Below are 18,119 nucleotides of genomic sequence, written 5' to 3'. Positions count from 1 at the left end.
TCCTCCACTAGCTGTGTGACCTTGAGTAAGCCACCTTAACCTATAAACAGAAAGTAATATCTGCCCTGTTACATGATAACCAATTATTTCACTTAGATAAAAACTGAATATCTATTATATATTTTTATGAGATATGAGGAAAGATTCTTCTTGACGCTTTGCCATTTTTTCCCATAAGAAGCCTGGTGGTAAAGAGCACAGGCTTAGGATCAGGAGTCCTGCGTTTCTTGAATTCTAGCTCTGTTGCTTGTTAGTTGTATGATCCTAGGCAAGTTACTTAATCTCCCTGCCTTCCATTTCCTTGTACACATGAGACAATTCCCACCTCAGAGGATTGTTGTAAGGATAAGATGAGGTAATTCAATGCGCATTCATCCAACATATATTTATCTAGGAACCATTCTGCTTACTGCTATACTGGTTAAAAATCCCCTTGTCCACTATATATGTGCCATACATGGCTAGCCCCCAGGAATTAAAAAAGACAATATAGTAAAGCGACATTATGGCAAGAAAATACTAACTTTTCTACCTATGTATCTTTTTGGAACCAATAATACAAATCTGACTTGTTTTTGTGAGCTGTTACAAATGAATCTGCAAGACTGAATCCAAGTACAAAATATTAGGTCTTGATTTAGAAGATATTTCTGAATAGCACGTTTCAAGTTTTTTTTTTTTTTTGAGACAGAATCTTACTCTGTTGCCCAGGCTGGAGTGCAGTGGCGCAATCTCGGCTCACTGCAGCCTCCGCCTCCCGGGTTCAAGGGATTCTCCTGCCTCAGCCTCCCGAGTAGCTGGGACTACAGGCGCCCGCCACCACGCCCGGTTTTTTTTTTTTTTTTTTTTTTTTTTGTATTTTTAGTAGAGACGGGGTTTCACCGTGTTAGCCAGGATGGTCTCGATCTCCTGACCTCGTGATTCGCCCGCCTTGGCCTCCCAAGGTGCTGGGATTACAGGCATGAGCCATCGCACCCGGACCGCACGTTTCAAGTTTAGGTGTTCACCAGTGAACTGTGCCTGGCTGATACACACAAGGTCACAAATGACACAAAGATCAGAAGTGATGGCATATACCATACACGACTGTGTAACTAGTATAGGACCTAGCATAGGGTAAATGCTCATAAATATTAATTTTAAAAAATTAAGTTTGGTTTCCAACTTTGCCACTTCCACACGGAGTGACTCTGGGTTAACTTGTCTGGATCTTAATTTTCAGTAAAATAGAAATGTGTCTGCTTCACCTATCTCATAGGATACTTGTGATCAAATGAAATTACATGACAATGTATCTGGCGCTAATAAAACGGTAATTTATGAGACACAGAATGACTACTGACACCAGCTAGCCTACAAGCCTAATAATAGAGATAAGATGTTAATACATAACCACCAGGAAATAAACATGGAGATCTAGTGAAAACCCATGACATGTTTTCTAAAAATGTCATCTTCCTTGTGACGAAAGGAGCTGGTCATTGCTAGGCAGGTGCTGTGCCTTTTTCAACTCCCACGGTTCAGCAGCAGGCTCTGCTGAGTGACATTTTGCAAGGCTGAGGCCCCCGTAGGCGCAGGCGCCGTTGGGGTACGAATCCGGGGACCTGCAGGTTACAAGCAGCAGATTCCACCTTCAATCCTGGCTCTGACAAGCCCTCCAGGTAAGGCGCCTTTGCATTTAGCCGAGCTAGAGAAGAGAGCTGGAGGCCACCTCTACCTTTCACGGGGGGAAGGGACTGCCCGCCCGCTCGCCCCCATTACCTCAGCCCTCCGGAGCGCGCCGCGGACTCCAGCCTTGTCTCTCGCCCCCAGCCTCACCCCGCGTCCCTGACCCACGAGTCTCCCGCCCAGCTCCGCGTCCCCGGTACCTGCCTCCAGGCACGTACACGGCGCGCTAAGAGGCACGGGGAGCTCTTAGCGCACCTACTACTTAACCGGGCCGGCTACTTACTGGCCGCCAGGCGGAAGCCTGCGATCGAACTGGCCGGGCCTCCCAGCACCGCCGCTCTCCAGGCTCCCTTTCGAGGACTCAACTTTGGTCCGAGCCCCAGCCGCAGCTCCGGTAATCTTTCCAGGAACCGAAATGCTAGATACAGCGGAAGGAGAAGCGGAGGGAGGAAGACAAGCCCGGGGCGGGGCGGCGCGACAGTTTGGACACGCCCCGAGCTCTCCTGGGCTCTCTGTCCCGGTCAGGATGTGAAGCGCTTGCCGAGGGAAGAGGCTGAGGACACAGCCTCCTTTCGTCCTGCGCTGCCCGGCCTTCCGCGTGACCCCGTCTTTGACCTCGGGGCGTTCCGCCCACGTCTGACCGTCAGGTGCGCACGCGCACTTGCAGGCTTGTTTTGCCAGTTTCACGCCACCCGGGATGGGAGAAAGCAGGTATCGCGAGAGTTGGGCGTAAGACGCCTTGTGGGGATTGTAACTATGGCGGGCCTGCACAACGAAAGTGAACAGGAGCCGCTCTTAGGCGACACACCTGGAAGCAGGTGAGCGGATCCTGGTGGAGGGACCCCTCAGCCTCCTGCGCTGGTGGGACTGGCTCCTTTCCGGGCTTCACCCGCACTGGGACAAACCCTCGCTGCCAGAGGGGTTCCAGCGCGGTGGGAGCCGGTGGCCGGGTTGTGTGAGCCGAGAAGATTCGCTCCCAAGGTAGGAGAAAGGGCGTCTGGCCGCACCGTGCGGTGATGAGCCCGTGGGTTCGAGTGACGGGGCTGGAGAAACCCAGGCTGCTGCTTTGCCTGTTGCAGCAGCCAAGCCACCACATTCTGTATCTTCTGCATTCCATATTTGGCCGTTTGTAGCTGATCACTTCCCACATTTCACAGTTCCAAAATGATGGTTTTAATCGATACTTGAAGGTATCGGTGTTAGTAATGACCTGCTGCCTAATTGCCTGACAACCTCTTGATACTTTAACAAATCTGTCTAAAATGAGCTCGCCTTTGTCCTATGCCAAATGCACCAAGAAAGACTAATTTTAAGGCATTGAAGGAATAACGTTAGTATTTTGATCCTTATAATTCTGGTTGTTTTGATCCTAGTTTATGGGCAATGACTCAGGAATGTATACCCAATGTATTTTTACCTTTAGGAAAACGGAATTAGTATTTTATTTGAAATATACATAATAATTACCTCAAGTAAATTAATAAATTCAGTTAAACTTCAGCTGTCTATGACCGTGTTAATTTTTACTTATTTGTTCCGCGTAAGCGCCAAACCTTTTGTGAGCACTCTAACTCAAAACCCTTTGGCAAATGTATTGCTCTGGTCCTCGATTTACTAAACAGAGTTTATGGAATGCAGTTTTATCTTTACCTGATTTTATCTTGATCATTAAAATGAGTATCGATGCTGATATGAATTTTAATAGAGTGATGTCCTCAGAGCCTATTGAGACATTTGGGACTGTTTGCTTCTATACCAATTTATTCTACACTGCTATACTTTTTTTTTGAGACGGGGTCTTGCTCTGTGGCCTAGTCTAGAGTGCAGTGGTGAGCCTGGAATGCAGTTTTATCTTTACTTGATTTTATCTTGAGTTCATTAAAATGAATATCGATGCTGATATGAATTTTAATAGAGTGATGTTCTCAGAGCCTATTGAGACAGTTGGGACTGTTTGCTTCTATACCAATTTATTCTACACTGCTATACTTTTTTTTTGAGACCGGGTCTTGCTCTGTGGCCTAGTCTGTAGTGCAGTGGTGCGATTTTGGCTCACTGCCACCTGTGCCTCCCAGGTTCAAGCGATTCTCCTGCCTCGGCTTCCGGAGTAGCTGGGATTACAGGCGCGGGCCACCAGACCCGGCTAATTTTTGTATTTTTGGTAAAGACGGGATTTCACCATGTGGCCAGGCTGATCTGGAACTCCTGACCTCAAGTAATCCACCCACCTCAGCCTCCCAAAGTGCTGGTATAGAAGCAGTCCCAAAAGTCTCAATAGGCTCTGAGGCCCGCTGCTATACTTTTTAAGTACTTACGTCTGCTTTTAGTTTTTCTGACAGACTGTTTTCCTGGCAGACTGTTCTGCATCATGTTTTTGAAATCTGGCAGCAACAGTTGTTTTGTTGTTGTTGTTGTTGTCACCATACTCTTTCCACCAGCTTTTAATTTGGGGCTTCTTGTTTGTGATAGCTTTGATAACCCTGGATCTATGCTTAATATAACTGTGCGTCATTACAACCTGGTAGTTCTGACTGAGAGGTAAATGTCTTTCCTATTAGTTAAGTGCATAAGCTTGAGTGCATGGACTTTGTGACATTTGGTTTTCTCAGAATTCTTTTTTTTTTTTTTTGAGATGGAGTCTCGCTCTGTCACCCAGGCTGGAGTGCAGTGGCGCGATCTCCGCTCACTGCAAGCTCCTCCTCCCGGGTTCACGCCATTCTTCTGCCTCAGCCTCCCGAGTAGAGTAGCTGGGACTGCAGGCACCTGCCACCAAGCAGGGCTAATTTTTTTTGTATTTTTAGTAGAGACGGGGTTTCACCGTGTTAGCCAAGATGGTCTCGATCTCCTGACCTCGTGATCCGCCCGCCTTGGCCTCCCAAAGTGCTGGGATTACAGGCGTGAGCCACCGCGCCCGGCCTCAGAATTCTTTTTGCTTCGTCCTGGTTTTTAGCTATTTTCCAGATAATTGCAGGATCCCTGAGTTACGTTTAAATGTGGTCTTCTGGTACATTCTGTCACCTTGTACAAAAGAGAATTTGTTTTCATACTCTTAGCTTTGACTTCATCAAAGTGATTGATGCTCATTAGGATCTGTCCAGATTTAGGTGTTCCCGCCAATAATCAATACCTCTGATTGAGGTTCTAGATTTAGCATTTTAAAAACAAAAAGGGAGTATTTTGAAAATAATTCAATAAGTATATGTCTTTAAAAACACAAGTATATTCCCTAGTAAAGTGAACCTATGTACAACTAGTTGGCAGGACCTGTTTGTTCACTTTGAATATATTGCACAAACACATCTAGGTCACCACCAACTTTTCCTCACTAACAAGGTTGATTGTAATTTGCTGGTCTGGTGGAGCTGGCCTCTTGAATCCTCAGTGCTCCCCACTGACCCCCTCTATGGAGCTTTATTTAAGGCAACAGGGGTTGGAAAACATTTCCTGTAAAGTCCCAGTTTGTAAATATTTTAGGCTTTTTTAGGGCAAGGGGAAAAATCAAGGATATTATATAGGTGTTTAGATAACCAGAAAACAAATTCCACAAAATTTTTTAGTGATGACATTTAAAATATAATAATAAGTATAATATAGGTTTGTTAATGAAAAGGATAGAATTTGGTGGGGGAGGGGATGACATTTTCCTTAATTGCAGTTCAGAGTTGATGTTTTCTGTCATCAAACTGATAACATATTCATCTGTAAAAACCGTTTGTAGCTCACATGTTAATGATCCAAGTTACAAATGATTTCAAATTTTTTTTGCAACCTTAGCCTAGTCTCTAAAATTTGTATTATTAGGGCATCTATCCTTATAGGGCATATCTTTATAGAGTATTTTCAGTTTATTTCTGTAACTGTTATACCACTACATTGTTCTGTCACTGAGCACACACTTCTTTCCTCTCTCTCTCTTTTTTATTTTTTATTTTTTTAAAGACAGACTGTCTGTTGCCCAGGCTGGAGTGCAGTGGCACAATCTCTGCTCACTGCAACCTCTGCCTCCCAGGTTCAAGTGATTCTCCTGCCTCAGCCTCATAAGTAGCAGGGGCTACAGGCATCCACCACCACGCCCGGCTAATTTTTGTATTTTTAGTAGAGACAGGGTTTCACCATGTTGGTCAGGCTGATCTTGAACTCCTGACCTCAAGCAGTCTGCCCGCTTCGGCCTCCCAAAGTGCTGGGATTACAGGCGTGAGCTACTGCGCCTGGCCATTGTTAAATTTTATCTAACTTATTTTGCTAATCAGTTCACTCCACTATATTGTGTATTCCTTTTAGTTTTTAAGTCACAAGTTTGACAAGCATGCTATCATTTGGAGTATTTCAGTTTGAAATAGAAATGTTGAACAGGATAAAACTGTAGCACTACAGTTTTACTGGAAGGAAAATCTCAAATGGGGAACTAATGCCAGACTGCAGCAGTGATTATAGAAAGGAATTTTAAAAGTTAAGCAAATCATCTTGGAAATGCAGCATTCCTTTTTGTACCTGGTCATACGAGAAAGAAGCCTCTGGAAATTCAATCTCAGGTATGTGACACATTTGTCTGAATCATCAAAGCTAAGAAAATGTAATAAATATGGTCACTTGATTGAAGGACAGTTGCATTCTCCTATGTTTCTACTGTCTCCAACAAGGTAGAAAGATAATTTTTTTCATTGAAGTTATACTTTTTTAATTAAAAAAGGAAAAAGTAAATCTTTTTATTTTGAAAAATGTTAAATCTATAGAAAAGATGAAAAAATCATGAACACCTGTATATCCTGTCACTAACTGTTAGCCTTTTCCACACTGCCGAAATCTTTCGGCAGGTACATGCACACCCACACGCACCTCTTTTGCCAGACTACTCAAAAGTAGGTTGCAGACATTGTGGTACTTTGTCCCAAGTACTTAATTGCAGCTTGCACCTCCCAAGAACAAAGAAATTCTTTTACGCAACTCTATCACTGTTACAACTAGAAATACAACATTAATTCAAGAATATCATGCAGTATATAGTTATTACTCAAGTTTTTCCAATTATTCCAAAAATATACCTTATATTCTTTAAAAAAACAAAAATAAAAAAAACCAGGAGCCATATGCAGGAGATAATCAATGTTTATGCATTCATTGTTATGTCTTTTTAGACTCCCCTAACCTAAAACTCTCCTTTGACCTATCTCTTTCTTGTCACCATTAAAATCTTTGAAGAGTATAGGTCAGGTTTTCTGCAGAACATCTAATATTCTGGATTTATGGACTGTTTATTTCAAAATAGATCCTGGTCAAACATTTCTGGCAAGAATATCACATGGGTTATGTTGAGAACACCCCACTACATTACATCAAAAGGTACAGGATGCCAGGACATCCCACTACTGGGAATGCCAAACATGACCACTTGTTAAGAGGGCAACTGCTATATCTTTCAATTATAAACATTCATGTTCCATTTTGTAATTAGTAAGCAGACACTGGGGTGACATTTGAGGGCCTTTGACTATCCTCTCCTTAACAATCTTTCAATCAGTTGTTTTAGCATCCATTGATGATCCTTCCATTATAACATAGAAAGTGGCCATTACCTTATTATTTCCTAATTTTATCCTTTCAATATTTAATAATTGTCGTTTGTCATTAAAAGAAGAAAGATTTTGACTGAGCTCTAAATCAGTCACTCAAACAATTTTATTAGTTTTTTTAGAATCAAATAATTTACTTCTTGATTCCCTAATTTAGATATATCTGATTTTTTATTCAAATTCTAGTATATTGATTTCAAAGTATGGGCATCTGGGGTTCTGGTATTTTTCTCAGGTAAGCTACATTATTTTTATTTTTTTCTTATCTACTCTCGTTTGACTCAAAAGAGGTTTGTTTATATGGAATGACATATATAGTGTTAAACACCTTAAATATATTAGGAACTAATATGTTTGGCATATAATACATCTAAAAAACATTGTTTCTCTTCTTCCTTTCCTCTTTACCACTCCCAACCATATCACGTTTGAAAAAAAAAGTTTCTTTTTTGAAGACTAATTTGACAGTTCTAAGGCTTATTTTAAAGAAATTAATCTTGGAACATAAGAAGGCATTTTGTCTGTTCTGCATGTCTTGATTATTTGAAAAGATAATGCTCACATTAAGGTGAACTTGTTAACTCTTTCTATTGTGTGTGTGAAAAGGTAATGAGTATGTAGACTTATGTGTCACCTAATGGAGGTAAGATGTCTACTTAGTATACATGCCCTTGGTCCAGATCAGATGCTTATCCAAAAGATCATGTAAGTCTGGGGGGTCATGGTCTCTCTTTGGTCTGCTGGTAAAATTTATCTGGTAACCCATTTAGGAGGTCCCAGGGCTGAAAATGTCTTAGGTTACGTTAAACCTTCCTGTTATCATTCCTATTTTCTGAAGTAGGAAGCCAAAACAGCTTCCTGCAGCAATTTAATTTGCTGTCATCAAGTAGAGCATGTCATAATGATGACAATTATTATTTTTTAGTACTTCGTAGCTACGGGGGATCTAGTTGTAGCTAGTTTATTTGATTTATCTTGATGTAGTTTATTCATTTTTAGAAATTGCAACACTCTTGATTAATAAATCTGTGCGTGTCAACGGTAGCAAAATAATTGCCTTGCAAAAAGTTTCCTCTTTTAAAACTATACTGTTTCCCATTTTCTGTATACAATAATGCATATATACAATCCATGGAAATTCAAAAAAATAATGCTTATTCATAGATAAATTAGTGTAGCAGAATCAATATTAGTAAATTCTACCTCTATCACATCATTTTCATAACTTTAGTAGAGAATAAAATTGTTGACACTTAAGATCCACATGTAATGAGATAAATTTATACTACTTTTTTCTTCTTTACACCTAGAGAATGGGACATTTTAGAGACTGAAGAGCATTATAAGAGCCGATGGAGATCTATTAGGATTTTATATCTTACTATGTTTCTCAGCAGTGTAGGTAAGTATTAGAAATACGTAATTTTAACAATTCAGATCAGATGTCATATTTTAACTTCATTTACTTCATTTACTTTTGTTGCCTCTGAAATTATCTTTATTGTGCTAAAAAATATGTAACATAAAATTTACCGTGCTACCATATCTAAGTTCAATAGCCTTAAGTATATCCACATTGTTGTGCAACCAATCCCTAGAACATTTTCATCTTGCAAAAGAGAAACTCTGTACCCATTAAACAACTCCCTATTTTCCCATCCCCCAAGCCGTAGCAACCATCATTCTACTTTGTTTCTTGAAATTTGACTATTCTAGATAGCGCATATAAATGGAATTATATAGTATTTTTTTCTTGTGATGAGATTATTTCATTCAGTGTCCTCAAGTTGGTTTGTGTGATTATTTCCTTTTATTTAAAGGCTATATAGTCCATTATATGTATTGTAGGGTAGGAGAAATTTTTCCTCTATTCTCTTATGTGCCTAAGGCTTGTGAATTAAGCTGACAAAAGAAAGACTAACAGTTAAAAAAGTATACAAATTTATTTGATGTTAATATTTTTTAATGAAAAGAAAAAACATTAAGGAATGTACATACAAATGAAACTAGACAACTACTAAGAGTCCCTAACACTGTCATGTACTCACAAAAGTATTTCATCTTTTTTTTTTTTTTTTGAGACGGAGTTTCACTCTTGTTGCCCAGGCTGGAGTGCAATGGCACGATCTCAGCTCACTGCAACCTCCACCTCCCAGATTCAAGCGATTCTCCTGCCCCAGCCTGCCAAGTAGCTGGGATTACAGGCATGTGCCACCACCCCTGGCTAATTTTGTATTTTTAGTAGAGATGGGATGTCTCCATGTTGGTCAGGCTGGTCTGGAACTCCCAACCTCAGGTGATCTGCCCACCTTGGCCTCCCAAAGTGCTGCGATTACAGGGTGAGCCACTGCGCCCAGTTAAAAGTATTTCATCTTTTTTTTTCTTTTTTTTTTTTTTTGAGACGGAGTTTCGCTCTGTCGCCCAGGCTGGAGTGCAGTGGCGCGATCTCGGCTCACTGCAAGCTCCGCCTCCCAGGTTCGTGTGATTCTCCTGCCTCAGCCTCCCGAGTAGCTGGGACTACAGACACCCACCACCACGCTAATTGTTTTATATTTTTAGTAGAGACGGAGTTTCACTGTGTTAGCCAGGATGGTCTTGATCTCCTGACCTCGTGATCTGCCAGACTTAGCCTCCCAAAGTGCTGGGATTACAGGCGTGAGCCACCGCACCTGGCCAAAAGTATTTCATCTTTATAGCCATCAGTGAATTATTTGTTTTGCTAATTCTTGAAGATGTGCAAAATTTCTTTTTAAAAAAATTTTATTATTTATTATTATTTATTCATTTGTTGAAGTGGAGTCGCCCAGGCTGGAGTGCAGTGGTATGATCTCGGCTCACTGCAACCTCCGCCTCCTGGGTTCGAGCAATTCTTGTGTCTTAGCCTCCCGAGTAGCTGGGACTACAGGCGCACGCTATCACGCCCAGCTAATTTTTTTGTATCTTTAGTAGAGATGGGGTTTCACGGTGTTAGCCAGGATGGTCTCGATCTCGTGACCTCATGATCTGCCCGCCTCGGCCTCCCAAACTGCTGGGATGACAGGCGTGAGCCACCCCGCCTGGCCACTGCAAAAATTCTTAAGTTTAAATATACAGTCTTAATTATACCTGTGTCTTAATGTTCCAAGACAGATTGTAGGTAACAGAATCTCAATTGTGCCTCAAAGAATTAACAACAAAACAAAATTCAATCTATTCTCTGCATTCAGGCAGAAAGGGGGAGAGCAGAGAACCCTTCCTGCATCTGCTGTTTCTCGGTTGCCTTCAGTCTGAAATAATTAATATGGCAAAACAGCAGATTTTTGGGGTAGCATACTCTGATTGCCTTCAGTATATACCACATTTTTTTTTTTGAGACAAGTCTCACTCTGTCGTCCAAGCTGGAGTGCAGTGGCGTGATCTTGGCTCACTGAAACTTCCGCCTCCCGGGTTCAAGCAATTCTCTGCCTCAGCCTCCCAGGTAGCTGGGATTACAGTCACCCACCACCATGCCCGGCTAATTTTTGTATTTTTAGTAGAGACGGGGTTTCACCATCTTGGCCAGGCTGGTCTTGAACTCCTGACCTCGTGATCCACCCGCCTCAGCCTCCCCAAAGTGCTATACAGCCTAGCGTGGCATACCACATTTTGTTTAGCCATTTGTCTGTCGATGGACATTTGGGTTGCTTCCACCTCTTGGCTGTTGTGAATAGTGCTGCTGTCAATATGGGTGTGCAAATATCTCTTCAAGATCCTGCTTTCAGTCCTTTTGGGTATATATCCAGAAGTGAAATTGCTGGATCATATTATAATTTTCTTTTTTTTAATTTTTTGAAAAATTGTGATAACTGTTTTCCATAGCAGCCGCACCATTTTATTTACATTCTCACCAACAGTCAGGGTTCCAATTTTTTCACATCCTTGCCAACATTAACTTTCTTTTGGATAGTAGTCATCCTAGTGGATGAGATGGTATCTTGTTGTTTTGATTTGCATCTCCTTAATGATTAGTGATGTTGAACATGTTTCTTGTGCTTTCTATTTGTATATCTTCTTTGCAGAAGTGTTTGTTCAAGACCATTGCCCATTTATTAGTTGGATTTTTTGTTGTTGAGTTGTAGGAATTCTTTATATACTCTGGATGTTAGCCCCTTATCCAATATATGATTTGTAAATATTTTCTCCCATTCCAGGACTCTTCTATTCAGTGTGCTAAATGTATCCTGTGATTCACAGAAGTGTTAAATATTGATGTAGTCCACCTTCTCTGTTTTTTTCTTTTTGAGACAGAGTCTTGCTTTGTTGCCCAAGTTGGAGTGCAATGGCACGATCTCGGCTCACTGCAACCTCCCCCTTTCAGGTTCAAGCTATGCTTGTGCCTCAGCCTCCCTGGTAGCTGGGACTGCAGGTGTGTGCCACCACACCTGGCTAATTTTTGTATTTTTCGTAGAGACGGGGTTTTGCCATTTTTGCCAGGCTGATCTTAAACTCATGACCTCAGGTAGTCCACCTGCCTTGGCCTCCCAAAGTGCTGGGATTACAGGCATGAGCCCCAAACCCGGCTGTTTTTATCTTTTGTTGCCTCTGAACCTCAACTTATTTTTATATTGATAAAACATACAAAAAGTAAAATACAAGAATCTTAACTTGTATTGCTTGATGTATTTTAACCTATTCACATTATTTCTGAATATGTAGTTACTAAAAAGTAAAACTTCATGAGGAAAACTTTTCAAAATATTAAACATCTATAACCATGTTAAAAGGATAGGATGAGAATGTATAGGAATGATCAATATTGTGATAGTTTTTAAAGGACTGTTTTAGGAAATTAATTTTTTTCCAAGTTGAGACCCTCTAAATCTGTAGGCACTGATATTACAAGTGGTCTCTTTCCCCTGAGAGGAATTAAGGAAGGTCATTTTACTAAATTGCTTTCCATACATTTTCTATATATATTTCCATATATTTTCTATTTACTCCAATCATCCTGTTTTCTCTCACTTTCCAAACTTGTGCATGATTCAGTACTGGGTAAAAAGAAAAGTGAATGATAAAGGATATTTTCAGCAATTCTTTATAATACACTTTCACCTTGCATTGTGTATCAGTTAGAATGACTTGTGCAGGGCCAGGCAAGGTGGCTCACACCTGTAATCCCAGCACTTTGCAAGGCTGAGGCGGGCGGATCACGAGGTCAGGAGTTTGAGACCAGCCTGGCCAATATGGTGAAACCCCATCTCTACTAAAAATACACTTGAACCCAGGAGGCAGAGGTTGCACTGAGCCAAGATCACACCACTGCACTCCAGCCTGGGCCACAGAGCGAGGTTCTGTATCAAAAAAAAAAAAAAAGAATGCCTTGTGCAAATATCAGAAAAAGTGCTGAATTGGTTGGCTTAAACGGTAATGTAATTTATTCCTTTTTTTTTTTTTTTTTGAGCTGGAGTGCAGTGGCACGATCTTGGCTCACTGCAACCTCAGCCTCCTGTGTTCAAGCGATTCTCCTGCCTCAGCCTCCCAAGTAGCTGGGATTACAGGCATGCGCCACCACGCCCAGCTAATTTTGTATTTTTAGTAGAGATGGAGTTTCTCCATGTTGGTCAGGCTGGTCTTGAACTCCCGACCTCAGGTGATCCACCCGCCTCAGCCTCCCAAAGTGCTAGGATTACAGGTGTGACCTGTAAATTTCTAAACCAACATCAACTAAGATAATGGGATTACTCCAATTGAATTTTTTAGACTAATCAGAATGTACCCTCTGGAATCGAACATGGAGAGAGTTTCTCTTAGACCATGAGGCTTTGTTGAGGAAGTATGGATACCTGAATAGAACTGGGGTTCCATCAAGAAGGTGGAAGGGGCCAATGGATACTGTTTTGGTAGCAATGCCTGCAATTGATTTATTTTTCCATTTTAAACACTTCTAGTTTTTAGTACTCAATTATCTAAAATTATAAGAAACAATTTCAAATTCGACAGCAAAAAAGAAAATTATTTTAACTTTAGTTTTTTTTTTTTTTTTTTTTTTGAGGTGGAGTCTCACTCTGTCTTCCAGGCTGAAGTGCAGTAGCACGATCTCGGCTCACTTCAACCTCTGCCTCCCGGATTCAAGTGATTCTCCTGCCTCACCCTTCTGAATAGCTGAGACTACAGGCGTCTGCCACCACGCCCAGCTAATTTTTGTATTTTTAGTAGAGACGGGGTTTCACCATGTTGCCATTGCTGGTCTTGAACTCCTGACTTCAAGTGATCTGTCTGCCGCGGTCTCCCAAAGTGCTTGGATTGCAGGCATGATCCACCGCGCCCGGCCAACTTTAGATTTTAATTGGCATGTTAAACATTTTGTTTACAAATTTCTGTACTCCAAAATTGTAGCCTTGATTTAAAAGATTAATTGGTGCTTTCAGTCCTTTACTGATCAGAGTAACTATGTCAATTCAAAATACTTTAAAATGAAGCTAATATTTATTTATTTTTATTTATTTATTTTTTTTGAGACAGAGTCTTGCTCTGTCACCCAGGCTGGAGTGCAGTAGCACAACCTCTGCTCACTGCGAGCTCCGCCTCCGGGGTTCACGCCATTCTCCTGCCTCAACCTCCCGAGTAGCTGGGACTACAATGCACGCCGCTACACCTTTTGTATTTTTAGTAGAGACAGGGTTTCACTGTGTTAGCCAGGATGGGCTCGATATCCTGACCTCATGATCCGCCCACCTAGGCCTCCCAAAGTGCTGGGATTACAGGCATGAGCCACCGTGCCCAGCCTGAAATGAAGCTAATAATTAAATTATGTTTTAAAATAGGGTTTATATAAGGAATGTACATGTACACCATGGATGAATCTTGAAAATATAATGCTAAGGCCAGGCGCGGTGGCTCACACCTGTAATCCCAGCATTTTGGGAGGCCGAGGCAGGTGGATTGCAAGGTCAGGAGATTGAGACCATCCTGGCCAACATGGTGAAACCCCATCTCTACTAAAAATACAAAAAATTAGCTGGGTGTGGTGGCACGTGCCTGTAATCCCAGCTACTCGGGAGGCTGAGGTGGGAGAATCTCTTGAACCCGGGAGGCGGAGATTGCAGTAAGCCAAGATCGTGCCACTGCACTCCAGCCTGGTGACATAGCGAGCTTCTGTCTCAAAAAAAAAAAAAAAATACTAAGTGAAAGAAGACAAGACAAAAGACCATGTATTATGTTATTCTATTTGTATGAAAATACAGATAAAAATCTATAGAGTACAAACAAAGTACATTAGTGGTTGTTTACAGCTGGCAGGAGAGGGGATGAAACAGGGTGATAGCGGAAGGGTATACAGTTTCTTTTTGAGGTGACAAATGTGTTCTAAAATTGACAGTAATGGCTGGGTGCAGTGGCTAATGCCTGTAATCCCAACACTTTGGGAGGCAAGGCAGGCAGATCACCTGAGGTCAGGAGTTTGAGACCAGCCTGGTCAACATGGTGAAACCTCATCTCTACTAAAGTACAAAAATTAGCCTGGTGTGGTGGCAGGAGCCTGTAATCCCAGCTACTCGAGAGGCTGAGGCAGGAGGATCGCTTGAATCTGGGAGTCGGAGGTTGCAGTGAGCCGAGATGGGGTCACTGCACTCCAGCCTGGGTGACAAGAAACTCCGTCTCAAAAAATAAATAAAATAAAATAAAATTGACTGTAATGATGGTTGCACATATCTGTGATTATATTAAAAACCATTGTGATTATATTAAAACCCATTGAATTGTATACTTTAAATGCATAATTGTATGATATGGGAATTATATCTCAACAGCTATTTTTTAAATTTATTTTTTCTTTTTTTCCCTTTTTTTTTGAGACAGAGTCTCACTCTCACCCAGACTGGAGTGCAGTGGTGCAATCTTGGCTCACTACAACCTCTGCCTCCGTGTTCAAGCAATTCTCCTGCCTCGGCCTCCTGAGTAGCTGGGATTACAGGCATGCGCTACCATGCTCAGCTAATTTTTGTATTTTTTTTTTTGTAGAGACGGGGTTTCTCCATGCTGGCCAGGCTGGTCTCAAACTCCTGGCCTCAAGTGATTCACCCACCTCGGCCTTCCAGAGTTCTGGGATTACAGGCGTGAGCCACTGTGCCCAGCCTCAGTAAAGCCATTTTGAAGAACAAGCTTTATAGAATTTCTTAATTGATTTGCCTAACATTTATTTTTTCGTTTTTCATTTTTAATTTTTTTTGAGATGGAGTCAAGCTCTGTCACCCATGCTGGAGTGCAGTGGTGTGATGTTGGCTCACTGCAACCTACTCCGCCTCCTGGGTTCAAGCAATTCTTCTACCTCAGCCTCCTAAGTAGCTGGGATTACAGGCATGTGCCACCATGCCCAGCTAAGTTTTATATTTTTAGTAGAGACAGGGTTTCACCATGTTGGCCAGGCTGGTCTCAAACTCCTGACCTTAGGTAATCTGCCTGCCTCAGCCTCCCAAAGTGCTGGGATTACAGGCGTGAGTCACTGCTGGCCACATTTGCCTAACATTTAAAATTGACCAATAGTGTTGGAGTTAATCATTATAGTTTTCATGTAGTAAAGGCTAGCAGAAATAGTGAATTTTCTTTTAAGGTATGGCCATCTTGAAGTATTCTGGTTTTCTATAGCCCCCCCATAGATGATCATTTTCCTTATTCCTGCTCTTCCCTTCAGTCAATTATCTCTTCCAAACAACACAGGATAGAAGCCTAGCACTTCCTGTCTAACAAAATACCTTTCCTCCATTCATTTCTGCTATACAAACTTAACAAAGCTTTTGGTTATTTCCATTTACAGTAAAAGCACATGAATATGGAGAAATAGATCCTCTGCTTTTTTGTATTTGTTATTAATTATGATGAGGGACTGTAATTGTATGTTCTTTTAGTATTTATTTTCCTTCTGATAATTAAAATCTCATTGCCTGATAAATTAGGCATTTGTATGCATAAATTTTAGGTTCAGAATATTTTAAAATCCATGCCACAGTTCAGAAAATTGTATCTGTAATAATGATTAAATTATTATAAGTATAAATAACCTAGTTTGCTTCTTCACAGGGTTTTCTATAGTGATACTGTCCATATGGCCATATCTCCAAAAGGTTTGTACATTTCAATCTATTTTTCCCTTATAGCTACAGTAGTAGTAACTCTAACGTAGTTAAGCATTTTCTAAAGAGTCTCTTTGGTATTCTATGGTTTAATCTTTACAAGAATAATGAGATAATAGTTCCTTAAAAGAGGCTTATAAGTAAGGTGACCATATGCTTTATTGTGCAAGCCAGAACACTTTTGAAGGGAAGAGAGTGCTATATAAGGAAAAATAGGATCATACCCAGATAGTCCCAGGCAAAGGTAGATGTATGGTCACCTACTCAGAAGCCACATTCATATTCCATCATTATCTCTTCCCTAATAAAAAGGAAACTAGTAATAGTCTGAATTCCTAAAGTGTGTAAATGATATTTTTGTGGAATAATTTAACGCTTTTCCCATAAAATTAATTTGGGCTATCAGGTAACATTGTAAAGACTAGAACATATGTATTTTTTGATGCTTTTATTACTAGAAGGGGAAGAGGGGATGACATGAATATGTAAGTTTGTTAGGTAGCTTAACATCAGTTGATCATCAGGTCCTGTCAGTTCTATCTTAAATCTCCAGGAAGGAACTTAACTAAAAATCAGTATATAAGTTGGTTACATAATTCATCTATAACAATGTTTTAGTAAAGGTTCTTAAAGAGTTCCTCTGTGTTTCCTAACCTACTCCTTAACCTACTACTATCTGATTAACTTTTCTGCTGTCCTGAAACTGCTCTTGTAAGGTTTCCAATTACTTAATTGTTGATCACGAAATACTTTTCAGTCCTTACTTTAGGTGATGCCTAGATAGGATTTGACATTGTTGTCCTCTCCTTACTTCCTGAAACCACCTGTATTAGTCTGTTTTCTGTTGCTTGTAACAGAATACCCTAAACTAGATAATTTGTTTTAAAAAAGGAATTTATTTCTTACCGTTACAGAGGCTGAGAAGTCCAAGTTTGAGAGACCACATCTGGTGAGGGTCTTCTTGCTGGTGGGGACTCTCTGAAGAGTCCCAAGACAGTGTAGGGCATCACACGATGAAGGGGCTGAGCATGCTAGCTCAGGTCTCTCTTTCTTCTCTTATAAAGCCACCAGTTCCACTCCATGATAACCCATTAATACATGAATGGATTCATTCATGAGGGCACAGCCCTCATGATCCAATTGTTAGTTGGCAGATCTGTATCTGTACAGGTCTGCAGCAACCTCAATTCTTGCCTCCTGAAAGAAATAATTCAAGTAAAGGACATAAGGCAGAAGGAGAAACTGAGGCAAGTTGTAGCACAGGAGTGAAAATTTATTAAAAAGCTTTAGAGCAAGAATGAAAGGAAGGAAAAGAAGGAAAGTACCCTTGGAAGAGGGCCAAGTGGGCAACTTGAAAGACAAGTGTGCGGTTTGACCTTTTGACTTGGGATTTTATACACTGGCATAATTTTGGGGTCTTGCATTACTTCTCCCCACTCACCCCACCCCCTGAGATCGTATCAGGAAGCTGCTAATCACCAGGTGTTTTGTATTTATTAGGAGGCTGCCTTTTCCTAGCACTAGCTGTGACCAATGATTACTTTAAAGAGAGTTAACAACCGCCTGACCATCACCTAACGGTCTTTCGACACTCCCCATGTGAGGGGCAGGAGAGACCTCTCCTACCCTGTTCATACCCAACTAGCTACCTAATGTAACACAGTCACCTCTTAAGGGTCCTACCTTTCAATATTTTAATAATATTAATTTAAATATTAATTTCCAAAACATGAAATTTGGGGGACGCATTCAAACCATAGCACCACCTCTTAGCTTCTGTGACATTTCTCTATCC

At 41.1% G+C, this 18,119-nt stretch overlaps 2 protein-coding genes across 18 annotated transcripts in view; one reads left to right on the top strand and one right to left on the bottom strand.

Annotated features, from left to right (window-relative positions):
• ABHD18 (abhydrolase domain containing 18) overlaps nucleotides 1-2,266 on the bottom strand; it is a 74,086-nt gene extending 71,820 nt beyond the window's left edge. The window contains 1 exon segment of one of the 2 annotated variants that reach the window (NM_001159805.1): nucleotides 1,952-2,266. The gene's annotated coding sequence lies outside the window, so the exon portion shown is untranslated. 2 annotated transcript variants of the gene reach the window in all.
• Nucleotides 1,522-18,119, top strand: part of MFSD8 (major facilitator superfamily domain containing 8) — a 47,859-nt gene continuing 31,261 nt past the window's right edge. For 10 of the 16 annotated variants that reach the window (XR_008524755.2, XR_008524758.2, XR_008524757.2 and 7 more), the window contains exons 1-3: nucleotides 2,353-2,486; nucleotides 8,549-8,640; nucleotides 16,272-16,315. Coding sequence is in view for 11 of the 16 variants with exons in the window: in XM_054554485.2 (XP_054410460.1) it covers nucleotides 2,425-2,486; nucleotides 8,549-8,640; nucleotides 16,272-16,315 (198 nt within the window). In the remaining 5 variants the exon portion in view is untranslated. Of the gene's footprint in view, nucleotides 1,662-2,230; nucleotides 6,201-7,454; nucleotides 7,474-8,548; nucleotides 8,641-16,271; nucleotides 16,316-18,119 lie in introns of those variants that run through there. The other 6 variants (XM_054554482.2, XM_054554477.2, XM_054554479.2 and 3 more) reach the window with 6 other exon arrangements.

The sequence above is a fragment of the Pongo abelii genome, chromosome 3 (assembly GCF_028885655.2).
Source record: "Pongo abelii isolate AG06213 chromosome 3, NHGRI_mPonAbe1-v2.0_pri, whole genome shotgun sequence".
In the NCBI taxonomy this organism is placed as follows: domain Eukaryota; kingdom Metazoa; phylum Chordata; class Mammalia; order Primates; family Hominidae; genus Pongo; species Pongo abelii.
This window is presented reverse-complemented; position numbering and strand designations above follow the sequence as displayed.